We start from the raw sequence: 23,848 nt of genomic DNA, 5'->3' as shown, positions 1-23,848 counted from the left end.
GCCGAGGCAACGTGTTGTGTCCTTGAGCAAGGCACTTAACCACACGTTGCTGTGCGACGACACTGGTGCCAAGCTGTATGGGTCCTAATGCCCTTCCCTTGGACAACATCGATGTCGTGGAGAGGGGAGACTTGCAGCACGGGCAACTGCCGGTCTTCCATACAACCTTACCCAGGCCTATGCCCTGGAGAGTGAAGACTTTCCAGGCGCAGATCCATGGTCTCGCAAGACTAACAGATGCCTTTACGTCTTTGGGAGGTAAATGTGGGAGGAAACTGGAGCCCCCCGAGGAATCCCACGTTGTCACAGGGAGCGGCGGGAATCAAACCCACGATCAGTGATCGCCGGCGCTGCAAAACAACCGTGCTAACGCTACGCTATTGTGCTGCCCCACAGGAGCAGGCGTAGAACACCAGATCCCCAAACCCGCCCATAAATACCTGCTAGCCTCAACTCCTGTTCTGCACCCATTACACACACATAACACTCAATCTTTCAAATATCACCAAAGTATGTTTATTATCAAAGAATGTCTAAATTATACAAACTTCAGAGTGGTTTCCACCACTCTTGAGGGCTGAGAAATCAAAATCTTCGCTGCCCTCTGAAATAGAAACTTATTAATACCTCAGATTAAAATGACCACCTCTTTAATCTTGTAGTTTTCTTTCATTTTCGAAAGGAATTTCTTTAGCCAGGTGGTGGCGAATCCCTGGAATTCAGACGGCGGTGAAGGCCAAATGATTGAGTGTGTTTAAAGCGGAGGTTGATGAGTTCCTGATTAGTCAGGGCATCAAAGGTTATGTGGAGAAGGCAGGAGAATGGGGTTGAGAGGGGGATAATAAATCAGCCACGATGGAACGGAGGAGTGGATTATCGTGTCTATCAACTCTGCTCTTATGGTCTTATGGTAATTATGTCCCCCCTGTCTGTGAACCTCCCATTAGCATGAGATCTGAACAATCAAGCCCTCTGGGATCTTAGAAAGGTCTTGGAGGGCTTGAGAAGAGACTTTATTGACAGGATAAGGTGACTTGTAATTATTTGGCAAAATAGGTCAAAGAACAAGTCCTTCACCCTCTCTATTTATTTTAGTTTATTGGGATACTGTGCGGAATAGGCTCCTCCAACCCTTAGAGCCATGCTGCCAGCAATTCCCTCCCCCCCCACCGGTTTAACCCGAGCTTCATCATGGGGCAGTTTACAACGACCAATTAACCTACCAGCCTGTTTGACTTTGGACTGTGGGAGGAAACCAGAGCACGCGGTCAGTGGGACAACGTACGAACTCGTGACAGGCTGCAGCGGGAGTTGAACTTGGGTTGCTGGTACTGCGAAGCATCGTGCCAACCGCTCCGCTACCGCGCCGCTCCAATGGGACAGCCCTCTCGTTCCAGACAGAGATGAGAACTCAGGGAATCGAGATTAACAGAACCGAGATGAGGAGGAGTAACTTTAGCTAGAGGGGTGGTGGATCCGTGGCATTGTTGTTTTTACCACTGTGATCTCCCGGTGGCCATCCATTACAATTCTACTTTCCATTCCCATTCTGACATGTCAGTCCACGGCCTTCTCTACTTCTGCGGTGAGGCCACACTCAAGATGGGAGAGCAACACCTTATATTCCGTCTGGGTAGCCTCTAACCCGATGGCATGAACGACGATTTCTCAAACTTCCAGTAATGCACCCCCACCCCCCAACCACTCTCCTTCTTCATTCCCCATTCTCGTTTCCCTCTCTCACCCTCTCTCCTTACCTGCTCATCGTCTCCCTCTGGTGCTCCTTCCCCTTCCCTTTCTTCCGCGGTCTTCTCACGAACAAGAGGAAATCTGCAGATGCTGGAAATCCGAGCGACACGCGAGCAAAATGCTGGAGGAACTCAGCAGGCCAGGCAGCATCTATAGAAGGGTCTCCGCCCGAAACGTCGACTGTACTCTTTTCCATAGGTGCTGCCTGGCCGGCTGAGTTCCTCCAGCATTTTGCATTTTGTGTGTGTTGCTCGGATTTCCAGCAACCTGCAGATCTTCTCTTGTTTGTGGGGGGGGGGGGGCGCTGATAAATTTTTGATTAGGCAAAGGTTATGGGGAAAAGGAAGGAGAATGGGATGGAGGGGGGTAATAAGTCAGCCTTGGTGGAGTGCCAGAACAGACTCAATGGGCTGAATGGTGCGTTATGGTCTTATAAACCTGGTGGGCACGGCCCCCAAGTCTGAGGTTAAACACATCCATGTCTGTAATGAGGCAAGCCTGTCTTGCAGTGGCCTCAGCTCCCTACCAGTAGTGATGAAGGGGCAGAGGGAAGAGGTAATTATAGCGCAATCTGTTTACATAGGCAGATTCCATTCTAAATGTAAATTAGGAATTTATGATTTGACAGGTGACATGTCCAGTGTGTGTTCATATCAGATTTTAAACACAAGTGCAGTCACCATCTGTGAGTGCCTGCTTTTTCAACAATAGGGCACCTGCCGTGAGTCACTGGTCATTGGTCAGACCGCACTTTGAGTGTTGCGAGCAGCTTTGGGCCCCTTATCTAAGAAAGGATGTGCTGGCCTTGGAAAGGGTCCAGAGGAGGTTTGTGAGAATGGTCCTGGGAATAAAAGGGTTAACGTGTGAGGAGCATTTGCAGTTTAGAAGAATTGGCGGGGGGGGGGGATCTCATCGAATCCTATTGAATATTGAAAGGCCTAGATGGAGTAGCTGTGGAGAGGATGTTTCCTACATGGTGGGGGGAGTCTAGGACAAGAAAGGGGACCCTTTAGAACAGGGATGAGGAATTTCTGTAGCCAGGGGGTGGTGAATCTGTGGAATTCACTGCCTCACTCAGCTGCGGACGCCAAGTCATTGGGTATATTTAAAACGGAGGTAGATAGGTTCCTGATTAGTCAGAGCGTGAAAGGTTACAGGGAGAAGGCAGGAGAATGAGGTAATAAATCAGCTAGAACTCAATGGCCTAATTCCAATACTGTGTCTTGTGGCCTTGTGGACACAAGTTGGTATGTGTCCCTCACTATCCCATAACACTTTACCCTTTGTTAAAAACGGGCGTCTTAAAATAGCACGAGAGCCGGAATGCATTTAGAAGCAAGCAGCTGGCCTTTGAATGGCACCTTACACAACCCCTGGATGTCCAAAGCTAACTCTGCAGCCAGTGGGGATTTTTTTCCTTCTCTTTGTGACGTGGGCACGTGGTAGTGTGAACAGCCAATCTCTGCACTTCAATGTCAGCAGCCAATCTGTACACTTCGCCGTCACACAGACGGGAGCACTAGAGGTTCTGCTGATGCTGGGGATCTTGAACAACACACCGTTGGAGAAATTCAGCAGGTCGGGCAGCATCTATGGCGGGGGCGGGGAGGGTTAAACCAGGGGTTCCTGACCTTTTTTATGCCGTGGACCAATACCATCAAGCAAGAGGTCCGTGAACCCCGGGGTAAAGAGGGGGATAAACCACACAGAGCTCCCTCACAAGTGCCCCACTGGCCATGTGGATCTCCCTCACTAGTGTCACGTATCCCGTGACGGGAATAAAGAACCAGCAGAGATAGAAAACACTTCAGAGTCCAGTATTGCTATTAATTAATAATATTTACTAGTAACTACACAATACAGTAATATAAATATAGATAAATCAAACAGGTTAGCAATGATTTTTTATATATATATATATATATATATATATATATATATATACACACACACACATACATACATATATATATATGTAAGTATATCAGTAAGTGTGGAAATATATATGATAAACCAAGCTTCTTTAAGTCTAGGGGTGAAAAGATGCAGTCTTATGATGATGAGTAAAGTTCAGTTCAGTTCGTGGTATTGAGTTGAGTAGTGATGGAGAGAGAGGGAGAGAATTGAGTCTTCAGTTAAGCTGACGCCGTTGACCTTCTTCTTGTCCTCCGAAATCCTTTAGAAGTCCCTGACTGTGACCACAACAAAGGGGACTGGTTTTCTGCGGTGGAGCTATCACCCAGGCAAGGTTGGACACATGGACAACTCCCCACCGGTCACTGCCTTTTCTTTTCACTGCAAGAGCCCACTGATCGATCCTCCAAAAACCCACTTTTTCTGCGGGCACAACAAAGCTCATTCAGTGTCCTAAAACATGTGTCTCAGGTCTATCACCTGCCCTTCTATTTTATCTTCTCGTGCTGAGCATCACCTGTCACGCAAATAACTCCCTCCTTCCTTTGTCTGTGTAAGAAATGTACAAGCATGCCACGTCCTTGGGAAGTATCAACACGCAGCTGAAAAATCATAACATCGATTGTCCATCAAATAACCGCCCTCAGATACCATAGCAACTGATGAGCTGCTGGGTGCCACCTCTCTCTCCAACTCAGCGGAAATCCAAAAGTTACTTCCAGTGCCTTAAAGTGACAGTCCAACAGTTAGTCTTCGTCTCTCTCTGTCTTCAAAACAAGATATTGATGTTAAATAACTCTCTCTCTCTTCAAAAGCACAGTTCATAGGGGTAATTCAGGACCCCGTCACACTAGAATCCCAGTGACCACGAGGAGCTCCCTCACTAATCCCACTCTGACCAGGTGAAGCTCCCTCTGTACCCATTAGGAGCTCCCTCACTGATTTTCCACTGACCACAAGTTACTCTGTCACTGGTTCCCAATTGGCCACAAAGAGCGCTGTCTCTCGTTTCTACTGACCATGTGGAGCTCCCTCACCAGTTCCCCAAGGACTGTATGGAGCTCCATCAATAGTACCCTGTGCCCTCTAGGAGCTCCTTCATTGATTTTCCACTGACCACAAGCAGCTCCCTCACTGGTTCCCCTGACCACAAAGTGCCTCATTCATCCCATCCGACCCTGATGGGCTTCCTCACTCGTGCCCTCTGATCGTGAGAAGCTCCCTCACTGGATTTCCCTGACATAGCGACACTCCTTCATCGCGATCCCTTGAGCAGCACCACTAAACCATAGGTGTGGGTGCAAGTTCACGATTTTTAACTGAGCCAGTGTGATTGGCCCAGCTGTAATCACAGCAAGTGGGGGGGGGGGTGCAGGGGTCACGCCTTCCCAGGACTGTCCACCTTTCCCCTGGAGGGCTAAAAGCCAATCCTTCAGCTCTAGGGTTGGATCTTGTGCGCACGTCTCAGGAATGGGACCTTTAGCTCCCTTGAGCCATCTCTGTGAATCAGTGGCTCCTCAGTAGTGCACCACGTTCCTGGGAGTTTAGCTCACGGAGGCCCTCACCTGGTCCCTTCATATCACCTCCCTGAACAAGATGGCACAGCTGCGCTCTGGCATCCCCACCATCGTAACTGTGTTTCAGGAGCACCATGGAGAGTGTCCTGACAAGCTGTATCTCCATCTGGTCTGCGAGCAGCCGAGCATCGGACCGGAAGTCCCTACAAAGGACTGTGAGAATGGCCGAGAGGATCATAGGGGCCTCCCTACCGTCCATCGGGGACATTTATCAGGAGCGCTGCCTACGCAGGGCCCTCAGTATTATCAAGGATCCCACCCATCCATCCAGCATCTTCTTTGACTTTCTACCATCAGGCAGGAGACTCTGATGCACAAAGACAAGAACGGTCAGGATGGGAAACAGTTTCTTTCCTCAGACCATTAGGATTCTGAACTCCCTGCCGCATCGTATTTGAAGTGTCACTCGTTAATCTGTTCCGTACCTGACAATATTTAATTTATACACCTTAGTTTGTTATTTATGTGCAATTCATCTGTAGATTTTATCCTTTCCTAAGTTATCAAGTGTTATGTGTCCTACTTTACACCCTGGTTTGGAGAAGTGTTGTCTCATTTCTAAATACGTTATATGTGTATATACATTATATACATGTATATAGTTAAATGAAGTAGACTTGATGTGCCTACGAGTTTACATTAAAGTTGCTTTGCCAATGATCTAAGCCCCCCCCCGCCCAAAGATGTCAGCTCGTGCTGCTTTTAAATTCAAGTGGAGAGTTACGACCTTGGGATTCAAGCATATCACCCGACCCTTGGGATCGGGTTACTTCTGCCGATCTCAGCTTTCAGCCCCAGTCAAGGATCTGCCCCCGCCGCACGCACCGGCCTCCACTTCTGGCCGGATCAGGTGACAAACCTGTCCGCCTTGGCTGCTCCTGGAGCTTCTTGCCTCTCTGACTGAAAGGAAGAAGTTGCTGAAAGATGGAATTCAATATCTGGCTGCCCGGAACACTATGGACTGGGCTTTGTGTTTCAAGGACTCTGCCCCTGTGAAGCGGAGCTTGCTGTTCAAACTTGGAATATTGTGTTCGTTCTGGTTGGCCCATTATAGGAACTATGTGGAAGCTTTAGAGAGTGTGCAGAGGAGATTTACCTGGATTTGGAGGACGTGTCTTATAGCATAGGTTGAGTGAGCTAAGGCTTTTCTCTTTGGAGTGAAGGACGGGTGATTTGAAGGAGGTGTACATGATGACAAGAGGCTAGCCAGAGGTTTTTTCCCAGGGTGGGAATGTCTAATACAAGGGGCTGTAACTTTAATGTGATTGGAGCAAAGTGTGGGGGATGTTAGAAGTAAGTTCTTCACACAGACTTGTGAATGTGTGGAACACGCTGCTGGGGTGACGGTAGAGGTAGGGGCATTTAATAAACACTTTTATAGACAAGTAGGAAAATAGGAAGCTATGTAGAGGGAAGGGTTGGGTTGATCTTGAAGCAGGTCAAAAGATTGACACAACGTTGTCACCAATGTTCTATCGTCTCCTGCTGCCCAAGACTCCGGGTGCCACTTAACCTTCAGGTCCCTGACTTGGTGAAGCACAGGTTTCGGGGTGCTTGTGTGGCACCCCACCCTGATCACCTACGCGTTTCAGTACCCCGTATATTCCCAAACCTCGGCAGCGTGAGAATGCAAGAGGAACTTGGGAGTGACGGTTCTAATGAAGGGTCATTGACTTGAAGTGTTCATTCTCACCCCGTATACAACCTTGAGATTCACGTTCTTAAAGGAAAACAAAACTATGCTTAAAGACAGACAACCAATGTGCAAAACAAGACAAACTGTGCAAATAAAAAGTAACAGTGAGAACACGTGCTGTAAAGAGTCCTGTAGGTTGTAGAACCAGTTCAGAGTTATGGTGAGTGACCGGTTCCAATTCCTTCAGTAGAATCTCTTTCCCTGTTCTTCCTATGTCATTGGTGCTCTCGTGGACCATGACGCCTGGATCTTTCCCCTCCCACTCCAGATTCTTCTGTCAGGGCGCCACGGTCACGTAACGGTTATCGCGACGCTATTACAGCTCAGGGTGTCGGAGTTTGGAGTTCAGTTCCGAAGGCCACTGTAGGGAGTTTCTACGCCTCTGTGTGATCGTGTGGGTTTCCTCCGGGTGCTCTGGTTTCCTCCCACATTCCAAAGATGTACCGGTTAGTAGGTTAATTGGTCATTGTAATTAGTTAAATAGGTGGGTTGCTGGAAGGTGTGGCTCGTTGGGCCAAAAGGGACAGTTCCACACAGTATCTCTTTTAAAAAGATCGGAGAAGATGTCCCAATCCAGTGCACCAGTCAGACAGCATAGCCTTTGGGACTCTCGATCCTAACAACAGAGAACCGTCTCTCTCCTTCTGACTATACCATCCCCAATCATAACTACAGTTCTCTTCTCTTCCCCCACCCCGCCGAATGGCTTCCTGAACCACAGTTCAGTTGTCCATCTTTTGTACAGCTCCCACTCTCATCTTCACAGGCAGCCATAATCCCAGATCGGTTGACCAAGCTGAAGGCCCGAGTTCCTCCAACACTTCCTCTTGGATCCTCCAACCTGCCCCGTCCGCAGTCACGTCCTCTTGTCCATCGCCCTGACGCACAGTCAGGGGCATCTTCAAAAGCCGATGGCCCAGAAAGGTGGATTCCATCATTAAGGACTCCCATCACCCAGGACATGCCCTCTTCTCATTGCTACTGTACAGGAGCTGGAGGATCCACACCCAATGTTTTAGGAACAACTTCCTTCCTCCATCATCACGTTTCTGAATGGACAATGAACTCATGTGCACTACCTCACTGTTTTTCCCACTACATGTATATAACATAATATAAATATATATAAAATTACAGATTACAATTTTATATATGTGTGTGTGTTTATGTATATATAATATTTTTATAATATATATATAAAATTGTAATCTGTAATTTTTAAAAATTTTATATTGGAAAGTACTGCTGCTGCAAACCAGCAAATTCATGACTTACCTCATTCTGATTCCACAGACTGAATTTGAAGATGTTAATCTTCTGGGTGGGTGAGACTAATCTTTAAAGTATTCCAAGGTACTTCAGAAAACTAAGGCGTTTAACCATATAACCATATAACAATTACAGCACAGAAACAGGCCATCTCGGCCCTTCTAGTCCGTGCCGAACTCTTACCCTATCCTAGTCACACCAACCTGCACTCAGCCCATAACCCTCCATTCCTTTCCTGTCCATATATCTATCCAATTTAACTTTAAACGACAACATAGAGCCACTTCTGCTGGAAGCTCATTCCACACAGCTCCCACTCTCTGAGTAAAGAAGTTTCCCCTCAAGTTACCCCTAAACTTTTGTCCTCTAATTCTCAACCTATGTCCTCTTGTTTGAATCTTCCCCACTCTCAATGGAAAAAGTCTAACCACGTCAACTCTATCAACCCCCTCATAATTTTAAACACCTCTATCAAGTCCCACCTCAACCTTCTACGCTCCAAAGAATAAAGACCTAACTTGTTCAACCTTTCTCTGTAACTTAGGAGATGAAACCCAGGCAACATTTTAGTAAACCTCCTCTGTACTCTCTCAATTTTATTTATCATCCATGTGGGTGCTGAAACCTTGCCTAATGAGAGACTTTGAGAAGAATGCCTTGGAAGAATTTTTTTTAAAATGGAGGGGCAGCAGGAGTGGGTCAGTGTGAAGAGGAGTCGTACAGATTATGGCTGAGTATGAACTGATAATCAAGGAATTTTGGGCTTTGCAGGGGCCGAATAGCTGATTCTCCCCCTGTTGTTAATCTGTGCCAGGTGACTCTCCCGAGCGTGCCAGTGTTCCTGGACGTCAGTGGCCAGTTTGACGTCGAGTTCAGGATCATTGTTGCCTGTCGGAATGGAAATATCTACATCGTCCGCAGGTAGGCGAGAGTGCTCCAGTTGGAATTTCGAAACTGTTTGTGGTGCCGCTAAACTGTAAATAATGTATCCTGCGATCTGACATCATTAGTGCCTTTAAACTCTGCCCTCGCGGGCTTCTCCAGAGCATGTGGTCCTCCTCATAACCCTCTTATAAGGCCATGAGACATGGGACCAGAATTAGACTATTTGGCCCATTGAGACTGCATCACCATTTGGGCATGGGTGATTTATTTTCTCCCTCAACCCCGTTCTCCTGCCTTCTCCCCGTAACCTTTGATACCCTTACTAATCAAGAACCTCTCAACCTCTGCTTTAAATATATCCAATGACGTGGCCTCCACAACAACCTGTGGCAATGAATTCCACAGATTTATTACCCTCTGGCTAAAGAAATTCTTCCCACATCTCTGTTCAAAAGGGACGTCCTTCTGTCCTGAGGCTGTGCCCTCTACTCCTAGACTCTCCCACTACTGGGACATCCTCTCCATGTCCACTCATTGAGGTCTTTCAATATTTGGAAGGTTTCAATGAAACACCCTCCCCCATTCTTATTAACTCCAGTGAGTACAGGCCCAGAGCCATCAAATTCTCCTCATACGTTAACCTTTTCATTCCCAGAAACCTCCTGTGAACCCTCTGCAATGCCAGCATGGAGAAGTTCTCCAATGAGAGCACCTCCCTTGCTCGCTGGCTTGCACCATCACATATTCTTCATCATCATCCTCATCACTGGGCTGTGTCATTTGACATGGGCGATCTTGACCATGATTGTCCTTGGCAAATTTTTCTGCAGAAGTGGTTTGCCATTGCCTTCTCTTGGGCAACAGTGTCTTTACAAGGCAGGCGACCTCACCCGGTCCCTTAATATCACCTCCCAGAACGAGAAGGCACAGTAGTGCCTTCGCTTCCTCAGAAGATTGAGGCAGGCAAGGCTACTCCCCCCCCCCCCCCCCCATCTTAACCACATTTTACCGGAGCACCATGGAGAGCGTCCTGACAAGCTGCATCTCCATCTGGTCTGGGAGCAGCCGAGCATCGGACCGGAAGTCCCTGCAAAGGACTGTGAGAATGGCCGAGAGGATCATAGGGGTCTCCCTACCGTCCATCGGGGACATTTATCAGGAGCGCTGCATACGCAGGGTCCTTAGTATTATGAAGGATCCCACCCATCCATCCAGCATCCTCTTTGACTTTCTACCATCAGGCAGGAGACTCCGATGTATAAAGACAAGAACGGTCAGGATGGGGAACAGTTTCTTCCCTCAGGCCATTGGGTTTCTGAACTCCCTGTTGCATAACATTTTAAGTGCCACTGGTTAATCTGTTCCATATCTTACAATATTTAATATTTATACACATTAATTTGTTATTTATGTGAGATTCATCTGTAGGTTTTATCCTTGCCTCCATATGTTATATGTGTGTTATATGTACTGCTGTGCTTTACACCTTTGTTTGGAAAAACATCTCATTTCTATATACATTATATGGTTGTATAAATTACATGCATGTATATAGTTAAATGACAACAAATTTGACCTCAATACTCTTCAGAGATTGTCTGCCTGGTGTCGGTGGTCATATAATCAGGACGTGATATGCACCATCTGCTCGTGCGACCATCCACTGCCTAATCCCATGGCTTCCTGTGGCCATGATTGTGGGGGGAGGGGGCTAAGCAGGTGCTACGCCTTGCCAAGGGTGACCTACAGGCTAGTGGAGGGAAAGAGCACCTTTAAATATATCCAATGAAGGAAGTCCATTATCCTTGTTATTCCCCACCCCGTCATCTTTGCACAGCAGAAGATCTGCCGTCACAGAGCTGCAAACACTCGGGCTTGATCGTGACCGTGGGTAAATAGACATCAAAAAGATTAGTATTATTTGTAACAAGTTCATCAAACTTAGAAATGTACAATGAAATCATAAACAGAAGAGATTCTGCTGACGGTGGAAATCCGGAGCAAAATGCTAGAGGAACTCAGCAGGTCAGGCAGCATCTATGGAGGGGAGTAAACAGTCAAGGTTTCGGGCCGAGACCCCTCATCCTGACTTTCCTCACAGTGAAATGCCTCGCTTGCATTGCGGATGTGCTTTGGGCAGCCCGCAATCGTCGCCACGCCTCCGCCGCCAACTCACTCACCCGAACCCTAACCGTTCCGTCTTTGGAGCGCGGGAGGCAACCTCCACGTGGTCATGGGGGGAACGTGCAAACTCGTCACAGACAGTGGCGGGAATTTGGCCCCTATCCTGCAGTTAGGACTGTAAGGCGTTACGCTGACCGCCTATTTGCACGTTCTCCTATGATCACGTGGGAGCTCTGACTTCCTGCCCCATCCCAAGTAGTGCAGATCCGTTGGGCGAGTTAGTTGTCATTTAGACAAGGGTGCAGTGAGATTCCTTGGTCACCTGAAGCGCTCTGAGTAAACAATGTACGTGGTAGCAATGTTTTCCCAGGGTCGAAGTGTCTGATACGAGAGGACGCGCACTTTAGGTGAGAGGGGCAAGTTTCTGACACAGAGAGTGGTGAGGGTCTGGATTGTGCTGCCTGATGTCGTGGAAGAGGTAGGGACTTTAGTTGTTGAGATAAAGCGCAAGAATTGGCCCTTCGAGCTGCACTGCCCAGCAATCCCCCAATTTCATTCTTGCCAAATCACGGGACAATTTACAGTGACCCGTTACCCTACCAACCGGTACGTCTTCGGACTGTGGGAGGGAACCCACGCGGTCACAGGGAGAACGTACAAACTCCTGACAGGCAGTGGTGGGAATTGAACCCGGGTCGCTGGTGCTGTAAAGCGTCGTGCTAACCACTACACTTATCATTTTGATAGGCACATGAATGTGAGGGATAGGGACATTATGTCGGCAGAATCAGAATCAGGTTTACTACCACCGGCATATGTTGTGAAATTTGTTAATTTAGGGGCAGCACTACAATGTAAGTATAGGAAAAAATAAATAAATGAATTACATTACTTGTATGTATGTATATTAAATAGCTAAATTAAGAGTAGAAGTGCAAATCAGAAATAAGAAAGTGAGATTTACCAGGATGTTGCCTGCTTTAGAGAGTATGCATTATGATCAGAGATTAAGGGAGCTAGGGCTTTACTCTCTGGACAGAAGGAGGATGAGAGGAGACATGATAGAGGTGTACAAGATAATAAGAGGAATAGATAGAGTGGATAGCCAGCACCTCTTCCCCAGGGCACCACTGCTCAATACACGAGGACATGGCTTTAAGATAAGGGGTGGGAAGTTCAAGGGGGATATTAGAGGAAGGTTTTTTACTCAGAGAGTGGTTGGTGCATGGAATGCACTGCCTGAGTCAGTGGTGGAGGCAGATACACTAGTGAAGTTTAAGAGACTACTAGATGGGTATATGGAGGAATTTAAGGTGGGGGCTTATATGGGAGGCAGGGTTTGAGGGTCGGCACAACATTATGGGCCGAAGGGCCTGTACTGTGCTGTACTACTCTATGTTCTATGTAATGTTCATGGGTTCCAATGCCCCTTTAGAAATCGGATGGCAGAGGGGAAGAAGCTGTTCCTGAATCATTGAGTGTGTGCCTTCAGGCTCCTGTACCTCCTCCCTGATGGTATCAATGAGAAGAGGGCATGTCCTGGGATATGGGGGTCCTTAATGATGGATGCCACCTCCTTAAATATGCCTTGGATGCTTCGGAGGCTAGTACCTGTGATGGCGCTGACTAATTTTACAACTTTCTGTAGCTTCTTTGGATCAGAAGAGATGAGTTGGTCATTTGATTACTTACATAATTGGTTCGGCACAACATTGTGGGCCGAAGTTCCTGTGTTCCTGTTCTGGTCTGTGTTTGTTCTAATAAATACACTGACGAGTGGGCAAAGTTTAGCATTGTGCAGACTGGGGAGGTGAACAGAGAAACACTGAAGTGACAGTAAGGGAAAAGGTGAAATTAAGGGTGGGGGAATGAGACAGCACCACCAGAAACGGGATGTGAGAGAGCTGATGGGGCTGATCGCGGTGGGGAAGAAGCTGTTCTCGAGTCTGGTTGCCAGGGCTTACGAGCTCCTCTATAATATCCCAGAAGGTAGAAGAGAGATGGCCAGGGTAGAGGGTATCCTTGTTAGGTCTCCTGATGCAATGCGTTGTGAGGATATTTTTAACTGCTTGTTACGCTGCTGGCATTGAAGGTCCTCCAGATCTGTCTGCCCTACTGTCGTACACAGATTACGAAGTTTTTTGTGTTTTCCTTCTTATTGACGATTGGTGAGTGGGCGATATGTTACTTTTTTGGGTGAGGGAGGTGTTGGGGTTTTGATGTTAGAAACATAGAAAACATACAGCACAATACAGGCCCTTTGGCCCACAAAGCTGTGCCAAACATGTCCCTACCTTAGAACTGCCTAGGCTTTACCCATAGCCCTGTATTTTTCTAAGTTCCATGTAGCCATCCAGGAGTCTGTTAAAAGACCCTATCGTTTCTGCCTCCACCGCCATCGCCGGCAGCCCATTCCACACACTCACCACTCTGCGTAAAAAAAAAAACTTACGGCTGACATCTTATTGTTGCTGGTGATTGGGGGTTTGATGTTTTAGTTGCCATGTCTGGGTTAGTTTTTGTGCAGGGGGAGGTTGGGGGTTTTGGGGATTGTGAGTTTTGTTTCTTTTTTTGAGTGGGAGATGGGGGCTTCATCAACTTCCCTGGGTTTTCTGTATTTCATGGCTATCTGGAGAAGACAAATCTCAGAGTTGTATTCCACGTACATACTTTGATAATAAAATGAAACCTTTGGATTCTTCATCGCTGTTTCCGTAACTGATTTTGTTTGACCAGTCGGGGTTGTTAGCCCTGAGCTGAACCCACAAACCTGGAGGACCGATGGACCACTCTTAGTCTGGCCTCGACCCTTTGACCTGTTTGGCCATGGGTGACCCTACCAAGAGCCAAAGCACAAAGCCCTGACTCCAGCCAACATCGCTCTCCGGGTCACTGAGACATGCGAGCCTCCAAACCCTACGGCAAGGCAGTGGTCCCCTTGGAAGATTGTGAAGATGGACTGGCTGTATTTGTCAAATGTACAGCAAAACTTAGTGAAATGAGTCATTTTGGGTCAACATCCAACACAGTCCAATGATGTACTGGGGGCAGCCTGTAAGTGTCTGGCACCAGCTTAGCATTTCCACAACTGGCTAACCCTGTGAGGGTCTTTGGACTGTGGGAGGAAACCCGAGCACACGGGGGAAACCCACGCGGTCTCAGGGGGAACGTACGAACTCCTTACAGTCAGTGGCGGGAATCGAACCCCCGATCTTGACGGCTGGCACCACAAAGCATTATGGTACTGTGACGTGGAAAGAAGTGATGAGTCTGGGTTGGACCGGGCACTGTGCACTACTCTCAGCAGGTTCCCTGCAGCTGCCTCGTGTAGGTGGAAGGTGGGAGAACTGGAGGAATCGATGGGTTTGGGAGTGAGAATGGATTAGAAAGGGAACACTTGGGGGGGGCAATAAGTACCAGTGCAGACCTCAGAGGGCCAAATGGCTACCTTGCGTGTCATTAAAGAGTGATACCTCTTCTACAGCCCTCCACCACAAATCTCTTACTCATTTCTCCACCCTGCCTCCCCGCCCCCAAGAGAACCACAACCTTTTTGTTGGGTTTGGAGGCTTATGTGCCTCAATGACATGGAGACCTAAATTGGCTGGAGTCAGGGCTTTATGCTTTGGCTCTTGGTAGGGTCACCCATGCCAAGCAGGTCAAAGGGTAGAGGACAGACTAAGCGTGGTCATACCGGTCCTCCAGGTTGGGGGGTTCAGCTCAGGGCTAACAACCCCGACTGGTCAAAAATATTGTTACGGAAACAGCAATGAAGAATCCTTCTACATCTGAGTGTGATAGTTTTCCTGAGTCTCCACCCGGGACTTGCATGACTGACAGTAGTGAAAACTGAGAGGAAGCTACTGGCACATTGAAGAAAGCCCTGAATACTGCCAAGATCAAGACCAAGATTGGCTTTTGGAATGCATGAACACTGGCAAGCTAGCACAAATAACTGCTGAAGCGAATCATTTACAGCCTACGTATACTGGGTGTCAGTGAAAGCAGGGTCTGGCAATCAAAGGCAGCAACTGGTGAAACAGTTTTATACTCAGCAAGGGAAGATGTTCATCGACCAAGTATAGCGTCCGCACCAGGGTGACGCTATAGCAGAAATGTGTTCTGTCCACACTCTTGTACGGGTCAGAATGCTGGTGCACGACAGAGAAGGCCTTGCCAAGATGTCGTCATTCCACACCTCGAGCCTCCATAAGACCCTCCGTACTCTCTGGCCAAGGAAGATCTCCAACCACCCCTTACACCTTCAGTGTCACCAAGAGGGCATGCCCATAATCATCACATGGAAACGTTGGAGATGGATTGGCCACGTGGTGAGAAGAGACTCCATCTTTATTGACAACACTTCATTGGACCCCTGAATGGTGGAGGAAACGCGGGAGACCAAATACCACTTGGCGCTGTTTCATAGAGGCAGAAATGAGGATCCTAATGCACAGCTGGGGCACACTAGAGAAGATGGCCAAGGGCAGAGATGGAGGACCTGCATTACTGCCCTTAACGCCAGTGGCATAACAGGCAGTAACTAACTCATTCCGCCCTCCTCCCCATTATGAGGGACAAAATAGTAGGAGCTAATAACTAGTAAATAGGGGTGTGGATTGTGCTAATATGGCAATAGGGAATCTCGGACAAAACTAGAGATGTGGAAGAAAGCAGTGACAACACGTAGATTTCAGAAACTGAAGCTCTGAACCTACTGAAGTTGTGCGGAAGCTCACTGGTAGTTCAGAAGGCAAGGAACATGACAAAAACATTATTAATAACACCTTTTCTGAACTAAATTGTGGTCAACTATCATGACAAACAATGAAGACGCGAGCGGAGGCAAAGCTGATTCGAAGGATGGCGCGTCGCAAATCCAGAACACTGTGTTCAAGACACACACACAGAATGCTGGAGGAACTCAGCAGACTAGGCAGCATCCATGGGAAAGGGTATTGTTGACATTTTGGGCCGAGACATCAACCATACTCCTTTCCATAGATGTTGCCAGGATTACCAGCAATTGCAAACTTTCTCTCGTTTCTGTTCAAGACGTGTTCGCAGACGGAGTTGGTATAGTTACCGCCGTTGGAGTGAACGATTTGGAGAGGAGTCCGTGCGGAAGAGTTTCCATGCCCGTCCACCTAACCCGGGTGCGAGGTTGGATGGCTCCAAGCGCTGAGCTGACTTGGTGAGATTGAGAACGGTGTCAGATTGTGTGTCCCTGGTGCGTTGCTGCGCTGGGACCCAGGTCCTGGAGCGCAGCACTACCCCAGTGCTTAGACAACTTAAACGCCAGCCCAGGAAGAGGAGAAGATGGCAGCGCGACGGCAGTGCACGCGGCCACTCCGGTGGTGATGTCTGTTATCTGTCAAATAGGGGACCGTGCACAATTCTGATTTGATGGAGACGGACGTGAGAGTACGGAGGAACACCTGGAAAACCTCTGAAATGCCCACTTCACTGCTGCTGCTACTGTGTGGTAACCGGAATCTCCGGAGCTGAAGGCCCTGAAATCTTCGGCTTTGCTTGTTTCAGCGGCTGGGGAGAGGTTGAAGGCGCTCGGCAGAGGATGGTGCTCGGGAGGCTGTATCGGAGGGGCTGGTTGGAGGCTCGAAGTTTTCGGACGGATGGACTCAGTGTCGGCTATGGTCGGCTGCTTCCAAGGCATCGACAAGTTGACGGTGCCTGGAGGTTTATGGCAGGGAGTTTCTCCCTTTTGCCGCCTGCTATCGGGGACTCGGGAGTCGATTGACTTGGGACTTTGAGACTATTTTTACCGTGCCCATGGTTTGTTCTTCATCAAATTATGGTATTGCTTTGCACTGCTGTAACTATATGTTATAATTATGTGGTTCTGTCTGTGTTGGTCTTTGGTTTGTCCTGTTTTCTGTGATATCACTCCGGAGAAACATTGTATCATTTCTTAATGCATGTATGCATTTCTAAATGACAATAAAAGAGGACTGAGTGTTCTCATAATCTATATAAAAAAAAATAAACTGGAAAGCCCCAGTGCGAAGGCGAGTGTCGGGCTGATTTTGCTCTCCCTTCCTCACTGTTGATTCTCCTCTCCGGTGGTCATCATCTCTGCAAGTTTCACACCGCTGAGATCGAGGATTGGGCAGCGGATCTAAGAACTCAATCTGGTTCAAAACGCTGTTGTTTGAGTTTGTTGTTTGCCTCTTTCTCTGCACAGCGATTTTTTAAAAATCAAGATTCTCCGGGTTTCTTGCTTTGTGGCTGCCTGTAAGCAGACAGGTTGTATAATTTATACGTACTTTCATTTGATTTGTGTTATAGCATACACCCATTGTTGTCGTTAAAAAAAATGGATTTGCTGTTAGACCTATGGGTAATCATTTTGTTAAGCAATCAGGATCTGTAACTTAACAGAGTCTTCCAGTCACCCCCATTCTGTTATCAAAATGTAGTTTTACTGCTAATCTCTGTGAAAGCTGTACCAAGTTCATGCCCAGGTAGACCAGCGTCGGCTGGTTTCCTGATGCGCACCAGTTTTTAATAAATCACCTATTATTTTGAACACCAACTCCGCATGATCTTTCAGTTTACCCCCACTCTTGTCACCTCCTTCTACCTCTTCTGACCTACCTAATACCTCCCCTGGGTCCTCTCCTCTTTCCCTTTCAAGTCAAGTCAAGTTTATTGTCATTTAACTATATACATTTATACTGTTAAAGGAGACAACGTTTCTCTGGGCCAGGGTGTAGAGCACAATAGTACACCTAACACACAATAACTTGTGGAAATAAGGATAAAGTCTACAAACGAATTACAAAATAAATAAAGTGCTTAAAATTAAAAATCGTCAGGTACAGAACAGATTAACTGGTCACACTTTGAATGTGATGTGGTTGGAACCTAATGGACTGAGGAAGAAACTGTTTCCCATCCTGACTGTTCTCGGCTTTGTGCATCGGAGTCTCCTGCCTGATGATAGAAAGTCAAAAAGGATGCTGGATAGATGGGTGGGATCCTTAAAGCACTCAGGGCCCTGCGTATGCAGCACTCCTGATAAATTTCCCCGATGGTTGGTAGGGTCCCCTCCTTCCCTTTATCCAATGGTCCACTCTCCTCTCCTATCAGATTCCTTCTTCTCCAGCCCTTTACCTTTCCCACCCACCTGGCTTCACCTATCACCTTCCAGATAACCTCCTTCCTTTCCTTCCACCTTTTCAGTCTGCTGTCTTCCTCCTGCTTTCTCAGACCTGAAGAAGGCTCTCGGCCTGAAACGTCGACCGTTTATTCACTTCCACAGATGCTGGCGGACCTGCTGAGTTTCTCCAGCATTGTGTGTGTGTGTGTGTTGCTTTGCATCACCTTTATCTGCCTGGGTCTGTGTTCTGGAACTTCTCCCCAGTCTCTTCCCCACCCCCCCCCCCCCACAAAACCACACAGCTGGCTTCCCCTTCAAGCCCACACGTGCTCCGACGCTGCGTTTCCCAACCCTTATCGCGCGGCGGTGTCAGATTCCGTACGATTTCGTTGCCCCCCGCTGAACTAACGCAGGTTGTCGGTGCCCCGACAGGGATTTGAAACGGCCCCGGCACGGTATCGAGCTGAACTGCCAACCCGTGGGGCTGGTCAGAGTCAATAAGAACATCGTCGTTGGCTGCGGGAAGGAGACCCTGCACTCCTACACTCAGAAGGTGCGGTGAGTGGCTGACACGGTGGGCCTTTCGCCAACTTTGCCTCCAGGCTTCAGAGTAATACAGCACAGACAGGCCCAACTCATCCATACTGACCAAGGTGACCGTCTAAGCTAGTCCCATTCGGCCAGGTTTGACCCATATCCCTCTTAAAGGTTTCTTATCCGTATACACTCAGTGACCATTTTATTAAGTACATCTTTCAACCTGCTGACAGCCGGCTGGTGGCGTAGTGGCATCAGCGCCGGACTTTGGAGTGAAGGCTCCTGAGTTCGAATCCAGCCGGCTCCCTGGCACGTTTTCCATCCGTGTTGGGTTGAGCATTGAGCTAGCAACTCGGCTTCGTAAAAATAAGAAGGCCTGCTAAAAAAAAACGCTGTCATGACGGTGTCCCGATAACTCCACTCGGAGTTAGGGGCTTTCTTCTTCTTTCAATCCTCTGTGGCCTTCTGCAACGAACAACGCAACCGTAGGCGACGTTCTCCAGATGTTTATTTTAAATGTGGCTCTGGTACTGTTGAAGCCTGTGATCTACAGTTTAATGGTGTGTTTCTGGACCGATTGAGTGATTTGGCGCTTTGCCGTCTCCGAGAAGCTTCCGGGAGGCGGGAGGCAGGCGGCCTCGTGGCCAAGAAGCCCATAATTGACTCTGTTTCACTCCAATTTAAAGCGCTGAGGTAGAGTGAAACATCGAGGCGCGTCGTCTACCAGCCTCTCACTCACTGCTGCCAGAGGAAGGAGTCCGCGTGTGACAGTCTCTCTGTCTCCCTCTCATTCGCTGCTCCCGATGGAAGGTCGTTGTGTTCAAACGGTCTCTCTCCTTCGATGCTGTCGGAGGACGGTACCAAACTTCTGGGTCTGCACTTTGTGGATTGGACTAATGAGTGCTAAGTTGAACCGGATATGGCCTCTTACGATTTTGTGTTTCATTTTCTGTCCTTTCTCTCGTTCTTTCTTGTTGCCATTTGTGTGATTTGTTTTTCTTCGCTCTTGTGGGGGGGACTGAATTTTTTTGTTGCTATTTGCTCAATATTTTTTGCCCATGGAGGGGGTGATTGATGCTCTTGCTGCGGTTTGAGCTTTTTTTTTTGCATGGGGGAGGTTTAATGTTTTTCTTTGAGGGGGTTCCATGGTGTTTCTTTGTTTCGAGGCTGTCTGTGGAGAAGATGAATCTCAGGGTTGTCTACTGCATCCATACTTTGATGATAGATGTACTTTGTAGCCCATCCACTTCAAGGTTCGATGCGTTGCCTGTTCAGAGATGCTCTTCTGCACACCGCTGTTGTTACGCGTGGTTGTTTGAGTTATAGTCACCTTCCTGTCTGTTTACACCAGTCTTGCCGTTCTCCTCTGACCTCGCTCATTAACAAAGGTTTCTCATCCAATGCCCCCACTCACTAGGTGTTTTGTTTTTTTGTTTTTCAAACAATTTTCTGTAAACTGTAGAGACTTGTGTGTGAAACTCTCAGGAGATTCTGAGATACTCAAACCACCCCATCTGGCACCAACGATCATTCCACGGTCAAAGTCACTGAGATCACATTCCTTCCTCTTTCTGATGTTTGGTCTGAACAGCAACTGAACCTCTTGACCGTGTCTGCTTGCTTTTATGCGCTGAGTTGCTGCCATGTGATTGGCTGATATTTGTGATAACGAGCAGGTGTACCTACTAAAGTGGCCACTGAGTGCAACTATCCAAATATGTTTTAAATGTTGTGACCAAACCTGCCTCTACTAGTTCCCCTAGCATCTTGTCCCATATTCTAAAGAGCTGTGATGACTAAGTGGTTATGGCATTGGACTTGAAATCTATTGGGGATCCCTCAAGCAGGTTAGAAGTGTAATGTAAGGCAGTGTAATGGTTAACGTTATTACAGTGCCAACAACCGCGTTCAATTTCCGCCGCTGTCTGTAAGGAGTTCTCCCTGTGGTTGCGTGGGTTTCCTCCAGGTGACCTGAGAACACTGGGACAGACTATAAGACATAGGAGCAGAATTAGGCCATTCAGCCCATCGATTCTGCTCCGCCATTCTATCATGGCTGATCCCAGATCCCACTCAAACACCTGCCTTCTCGCCATAACCTTTGATGCCCTGACTAATCAGGAAACTATCAGCGCAGCCCAACACAGCTGGCATTTGATGCCTGCCTTAACCCTTGCAGAGGGTCCAGAGGAGGTTCAAGAGAATGAACCCAGGAATGAAAGGGTTAACGTATGAGAAGTGTTTGATGGCCTCTGGGTACTCGCTGGAGTTTAGATGACTTGAGGGGGAATCTCATTGAGGCCTACCAGATATTGAAAAGTCTCGACAGTGGGGATGTGGAAATGATGTCCCCTATAGTGGGAGAGTCTAGGACCAGAGGCCACAACCTCAGAATAGAAGGCCCTCTCTTTAGAACGGCGATGAGGCAGAATTTCATTAGCCAGTGGTGAATCTGTGGAATTTATTGCCACAGACGGCAGTGGAGGCCACACGACTGGAAAAATTTAAAGCGGAGATTGATAGGTTCTAGGTTAGTCAGGGCGTCATAGGTTGGGGGAGAAGGCAGGAGAATGGGGTTGAGGGGGATCATAAATCGGAATGGTGGAGCAGACTCGATGGGCTGAATGGCCTAATTCTGCTCCCATGCCTTATGGTCTTGTATATTATCCCAGCAGCTACCAATACCAGCTTTTTAATTCTGGATTTATTTAATTAACGGTACTTAGATTCCCAACTTGTAGCGGAGGGATTTCAGGTCACGTCTCAGGATCATCACTCCACCTGCTTAAACCCTTCCGTTTTGCTGCTGATGCCGCTGACTGCATTCAGCTCAGTAGTACAAGGACGTATGCGTCTTCACAACATCTGCAAGTTATCCTGCTGATCGAAGGACGGGATTTATTAGCAAATGGTTTCAACCATTTCCACCTCGTAAACTACTGTGACTTATTGGCTGAAGAATCTGTCAGCATCCCACAGTGCTTTTTATTCCAGTTCAAATCACTAATTGAATTTAAATTTAAATTCAAAGTCAATTTATTATCAATGCACATACATGCCACCGTTTACTACTTTGAGATTGGTTTTCATGCAAAGAAAGAAATACAATAGACTTTATCAAAAGACATACATAAACAAAGACTGACAAATTATCAATGTGCAAAAGAAGACAAATCATGCAAATAAATAAATTACGTGATGGCCGGCTGGCGGTGCAGTGACATCCGCAGTGGACTTCGAGGTGAGTGGTCAAGGGTTCGAATCCGGCCGGCTCCTTACGCGCTTTCCGTCCGTGCTGGGTTGAGCATCGAGCTAGTAACTCGGCCTCGTAAAAAAAAAAGCACAAATGCTAAAGAAACAGCGAGTTTGCCGCCCGATGCGCCACAAGGCACGGAGAGGAACAATGACGATATAAATATATAGAGCAACAGAATGCTGGAGGAACTCAGCAGGTCAGGCATCATCTGTGAAAAAGAGTAAACAGTCGTCGTTTCGGGCCGAGACCCCTCTTCAGGACTTTCTTTCCATACTGTTCCTGAACCTGCAGGTGTGGGGCCTGAGGATCCTGGATGGTGGGGGCCATTGACAATGGATGCTGCTTTCTTGTGGCAGTGCTTTTTGCAGACGTCTTTGCCCATGACAGACTGGGCTGTGTCCACCACTTCTTGTAGGCTTTTCCATTCTTGGGCATTGGCGTTTCCATACCAGGCCGTGATGCAACCAGTCAGGATACTCTCCACTGTGCATCTATAGAAGTTTGTCAAAGTTTCAGGTGACAAGCCTAACCTACTCAAAACCTCTCAGAAAGTCCCCAGCCACCCTTGTATGCCAACCAGCTCTTTGAAAGAGCAGCTGTGCTTTTGCTCTTCTGTTGAAAAAGTATCTCGTTTCCCTTGGGGTTGGAAAAGGTGAATGTAAATGTAACCTTTCTCTTTCATAATCTTCTGTACTCGTTTAACGAATGTCTTTGCTTCCCATCTTCATCCCCGATGCAGGGCAAGAAGCTTTGGACTGTGTACCTGCCCGCTCCCATAATGACGATGGGTTTGATGGATCACAAATCCAAAGGGTTCCAGGCCATTCTGGTGGCCCTCGGCAACTCGGAGGTGCATCTGTACCGGGACAAGAACCTCATCAATGTCACCAAAACTCAGGTGCGATCCTCTCACAGTGAGTTCCTCACTACCCAGCCCCCTCACCTGTCATGAGCAGGCACTGCCAAAGAAATGAAAAATAAATAATGATAAATAAGCAATAAATATCAAGAACTTGAGATGAAGAGTCCTTGAAAGCGAGCCCATAGGTTGTGGGAACATTTCAGTGATGGAGCAAGTGAAATTGGGTGTAGTTATCCCCGCTGGTTCAAGGGCCTGATGGTTGAGGGGCAGTAACTGTTCCTGAATCTGGTGGTGTCAGTCCTGAGGCTCCCGTACCTTCCTGATGGCAGCAGCGAGAAGGGAGCATAGCCTGAGTGGTGGGGACCCTGATGATGGATGCTGTTTTCCTGCGACAATGTTTCATGTAGACGTGCTCGATGGTTGGGAGGGCTTTACCCGTGATGGACTGAGCTGTACCCACGCATGTAGTTGGATTTTCAAGGGCATTAGTGTTTCCATACCAGGCTGTGATACAACTGGTCTATACACTCTCCACCTCACATCTGCAGAAGTTTGTCAGAGTTTTGGGTATCACACCAAATCTTCGCAAACACCTAAGGGACTAGAAGCACTGCTGTGCTCTCTTCTTAATTGCATTTAAGTGCTGGACGCAGGACTGGTCCGCTGAAATAATAACAGCGAGGAATTTAAAGTTGCTGACTCTCCACCTCTGATTCCCCTGATGAGGACTGACTCCTCCTGAAGTCAATACTCAGCTCCTTTGTCTTGCTGACATTGAGTGAGAGGTTGCTGTTGTGACCCCACTCAGCCAGATTTTTAGTCTCCCTCCAGTACGCTGACCCATTACCATCTTTGATTC

The 23,848-nt window shown here is 47.7% G+C and overlaps 1 protein-coding gene across 1 annotated transcript in view; it reads left to right on the top strand.

The window, feature by feature from the left end:
• Positions 1-23,848, top strand: part of bbs1 (Bardet-Biedl syndrome 1) — a 76,981-nt gene that overhangs the window by 18,487 nt on the left and 34,646 nt on the right. The window contains exons 9-11 of the mRNA XM_072246025.1: positions 9,020-9,126; positions 18,767-18,887; positions 22,867-23,025. Of these exons, the coding sequence (XP_072102126.1) occupies positions 9,020-9,126; positions 18,767-18,887; positions 22,867-23,025 (387 nt within the window). The remainder of the gene's footprint in view (positions 1-9,019; positions 9,127-18,766; positions 18,888-22,866; positions 23,026-23,848) is intronic.

Source organism: Mobula birostris, chromosome 28 (assembly GCF_030028105.1).
Source record: "Mobula birostris isolate sMobBir1 chromosome 28, sMobBir1.hap1, whole genome shotgun sequence".
Taxonomy (NCBI): domain Eukaryota; kingdom Metazoa; phylum Chordata; class Chondrichthyes; order Myliobatiformes; family Myliobatidae; genus Mobula; species Mobula birostris.
The sequence above is the reverse complement of the archived record's forward strand: the minus strand, read 5'-3'. Positions and strand labels throughout refer to the sequence as shown.